The sequence below is a fragment of the Penicillium subrubescens genome, assembly GCF_028828155.1.
Source record: "Penicillium subrubescens strain IBT 31985 chromosome Unknown utg000006l_segment0_segment0, whole genome shotgun sequence".
NCBI lineage: Eukaryota > Fungi > Ascomycota > Eurotiomycetes > Eurotiales > Aspergillaceae > Penicillium > Penicillium subrubescens.
Genome location: NW_026643156.1, coordinates 131200 through 135014, shown reverse-complemented (window position 1 = coordinate 135014; position 3815 = coordinate 131200). Strand labels below are relative to the sequence as shown.

Sequence of the window (3815 nt, the reverse complement as noted above, 5' to 3'; positions counted from 1 at the left end):
TCATCCTCTAGGAAAATCCCGACCAGGGTTCTCCCGAGGGAGATCCCTATCGGATCTCCATCAAAGGTGTTGTCGCGGAACCCGTAATTACATACAAATCACAAAGAAAGGCGGAGGATGAAGGAAACCAGTAGGAGGCAGCTGTAAGTAACTGCTCCACTCTCCTCGACACTTATTATTAAACTCTCCGATCCCCTCTTTGGAGACATACCAGAGACCCCACCCAAGAGGCAGAGTTGCGAGATATGTAGCGAAAAACGCCAAAACAGACAATCTCCTGAGACGAATCGTGAGGAGAAGGTGGACTAGGCGCCAAGGAGCCGCATCAGATGTTGTGTGATTGTTGTGTCCGGTACACAAGAGGCTCAATGTGACTTATCCCGATGGCCCAGCCAAGTGATGGGTCACGATGAATATTCTGAAGCTGTCGAGCAGGCGACCAAAAGCGAACTACTTGCTGCCACTGCTTGGAGTGGGGTGCTACCTGAATATGTCCGCCGATACGATGCAAACTTCGTCCCCAGAGAAACTTTTACGATGCCTGGCCAGCAGTGCAGTTTCGACCTTGACAGGTAAATGGTTGTCATGGTCTATTTCGGCCGCGAGTTATCTTACATAAATGGATGGACCTTCGGTCTGCGACTGGCCCTCTCCGTTACGCGTTGAGGCGAGGCCACTACATCGCCAATAGTTGTAATTCCTTCCACTGCTCAAGTTGTCCTCAGCCCACAGATACTCGCAGAATCAGTTCAGCATTCCCGTGTGTTTCCAAATGAGCCCGGGCATATACTACCATAGGTTATGGAGGACAGGACTTCTTGTCCGCCTACTGATGTTGTTATTGGATCTGGAGGGATTGTTACAAGGCAGGAATTGAGTAGGATTGTACGTGTCTAAATCTCAGATATAATGCCTGAGTGGAAGTATACTGTTGACAGTGCCCACGGCACTGCTGGCACAGGAAGCAAAGAGAAGCAAAGAGAGAAGAGAGACTGAGTCAATTGGTTTATCTAAAACAGGGAGACGAAGACGACTGGGAAAAGGAAGAAGAAGCAGAAGGGAACAGAACAGGGTCTATAAGGCCCTGAAGCATAAAGGAAAAGGAACAAGGCCTGGTCCTGACAGGAAAACCCCGGCCTGCTTCATGCAGAGCCAAAGAAGACGACAAACCTTGCAAACCCTCGAGGTCAAAGGGATCGAGTCATCAACTGTCAATTATTACACAGTTATGGAGTACTAAGGATTGGCCAATCAGAGCAACGGAAGAGAAGAATTGATATTGATTGAAGTAAAGATGTGATTCTGAATTGAAGAAGAACATGAATTGAGGAGCACTCAAGGGGGTTGAAGTACCCCTGAGCATAGAGGATTCCCGGGGTACCCGAGTGTTATAATCTCTGATCCGACAGGATTGCATGGAGATTCCATACGAAAGTGTCATAGCGTCAATACGCCCGTTTGTTTCACCGTGTGTATCTGGAGATGGTGAATGGAGTACCGATTTTGGTTGACATATACTATACATTCTTCCAGATCCACATTGTGATATAATGCAAGTGTGTCCCAGCGAAGACGGCATAGAATCTATGAAGACCTTAGTGGTATTGAACTTCTGGAACCTCAACACTGAATGTGGGTACTAAGATACTTACAAGCCGGAGAGATGACTTGATAGAAACGAGGCCGTTGAGCGATATGGTCCACGGATTTGTTGGATGACGACGTATATACGTTCATGACGACGTATATACGTTCGATACAACAATCCGCCAAAAGTATTTTGCCCTAATAGGCCCGCCTAGTGAGTGTTCTGATGGCAAGAGAGTGCGACCACCCGATGGACTTTTGTGGATTACGGTCAACTCGCAAGATGTTTCCCCTTTTCAATATCTCGGTCCACAGTCCTAGTTCCGTCACCTGTGCCTCATAGTCCGCCTTACATGGTTCTGGCCACGGCGTTAAGTCCGAATCATATCGCCAGTATACATCGATTTGGAATTATGTGATGGGCGAGGGTTCTGAATCACCGCCGGGGAGGAGGGGCGATTTCTCGGAAAGGGGGTTAGACAGCGGCCGATAAATTGACCGACGAGGACTGGAAAGTGCTCCTGGAGACATGGCTCGGGCGATAGTTGGGTTTAGTATCGGCCGTTGCGGGTACGGGCACGCACGAGATGGTGCAAATTCGCCTCCACAAGCATGCGTAACACGCATCTAGATAGTGACCGGGAACGCAAAGCCAACGATCTTCTAGACATGAACAAAAGGTGTACAATAGATTGTTGCATAATAATTAGACACAAATCGAGTGTAGCAGACAAAGTACACTACGCCAACGACTCCTCTATTCGTCCGCAGCTCCTGAGTATCGCGAAAGCACCCTTGAGGATATTCTCGCTGCCGGGCATCATCCCAGGAGGAACATCCTGATCAGGTTGAAGACTGCAGTAGTGATTGAAAGAAGACTCATTGGCAGTAAATTGCCAACCGTGGGGCTCTCCGTACGCAATCTCCAAGTCAACGACAGCTCCGTCAGCCCGTACTTGCTGAACAAAATGTCGAACATCGTCAAGGAAGATATCATGACTTCCAACATTGATCCAGGAATGCATGGGCAGCACATGGCTCCAAAGTCGCCCATCGCTCAATGGTTTCGTCAGATCCAAGATTTCACGAGCGGGAGTATTCATGTTCCGGTCTTTGCCAACGACCAGATCCACGCAGCGATCCAGTAGATATTTATTGAGAACATCTTTGTTCTTGTTGGCTCTGAACGAAGGCGCGCTATTTTTCAAGTTGACCCAAGGAAAGAGAAGCAACGCTCCAAGCGGTTTGGGGAGCTTCGCTTCTGCCAGAGCAAGTAGGCAAGAGAGAGACAGATGTCCACCTGCAGACTCTCCTGCGATGATAACATTACTGGCCTCGATCTTTTCCACCTCTAGAAGATAGCGGTACGCTGCTACAGCCTCATTTTGCTGAAGCGGGAATCTAGCGAACGGTGCTAGCGTATACTCCACCGTGAATATACTAATCGAGACTCTCTGCTCCGCTGCACGTTCGGCGACTCTAAGAAGCGTCAGAGCCGCACCCAGTGGGTCACCAAAGCAGTAAGCTCCTCCGTGAATCCACAAGAGTACTATATCACTGTCCTTTGGCCTCTGGGATCTCCCAGGGGGCCCCTTACAGATCCAGTAACCTGAACATAGGCCGTCAACCACACGCATACACAACTGATCACCTCGTTCTCTGAATCTTGGAACATCGACCAGTTCTTGTACGGTTTTGGGTTTGAGAAATCGGCGAATCGTTGATCCAGGAAGAATAGAGAACCTGCGATCGCCAGTAAGTATGCAAACCCTCAACAAACAGACAAGGACGAATAGTTACTCGCGCAGAAACGAGCGTCGGGCGTTCTCTTTGAGCGAAATTTCCTTTCCGAAACGTTGTCTATGAAGAAGCATTGAAAAAATTATTGCCGGTAACGCAATAACGGAGACCCCTAGAACGCAAAGGGCGTCTTGAACGGTTGATACCGTTGTCGATTCAATCATACCAGTAGCCACGCCCGACCCCAGGATTTTTGAGCCGAGAATAGAAGAGGAGAAAATTGAATGAAAGTCCATGACCCATAGAATATCTCAAGGTTCTTGAGGACACGCTAAAGCCGACATGCCACAGTCACTCTTTCACTAACGGGGGATGTCGTCGATAATTTCTTGTGGAGCTTCGGGAACCCACCTTCCGAGGTGAGCGATCTCAGCTCAATTTGGGGCAAGCTTGCGAGTGCGCAAGCCCCTCTTTGGTGGTACCGTAGC

General features: G+C 48.9%; 1 protein-coding gene across 1 annotated transcript; it reads right to left on the bottom strand.

Annotated features, from left to right (window-relative positions):
• Positions 1 to 2327: 2327 nt before the first annotated feature.
• Positions 2328 to 3224, bottom strand: N7473_008588 (uncharacterized protein; the record flags this gene model as incomplete). The annotated part of the gene is made up of 1 exon (XM_057154528.1): positions 2328 to 3224. The coding sequence occupies one exon, from the start codon at positions 3222 to 3224 to the stop codon at positions 2328 to 2330; it is 897 nt and encodes a 298-aa protein (XP_057005658.1).
• Between the last annotated feature and the right edge of the window lie 591 nt (positions 3225 to 3815).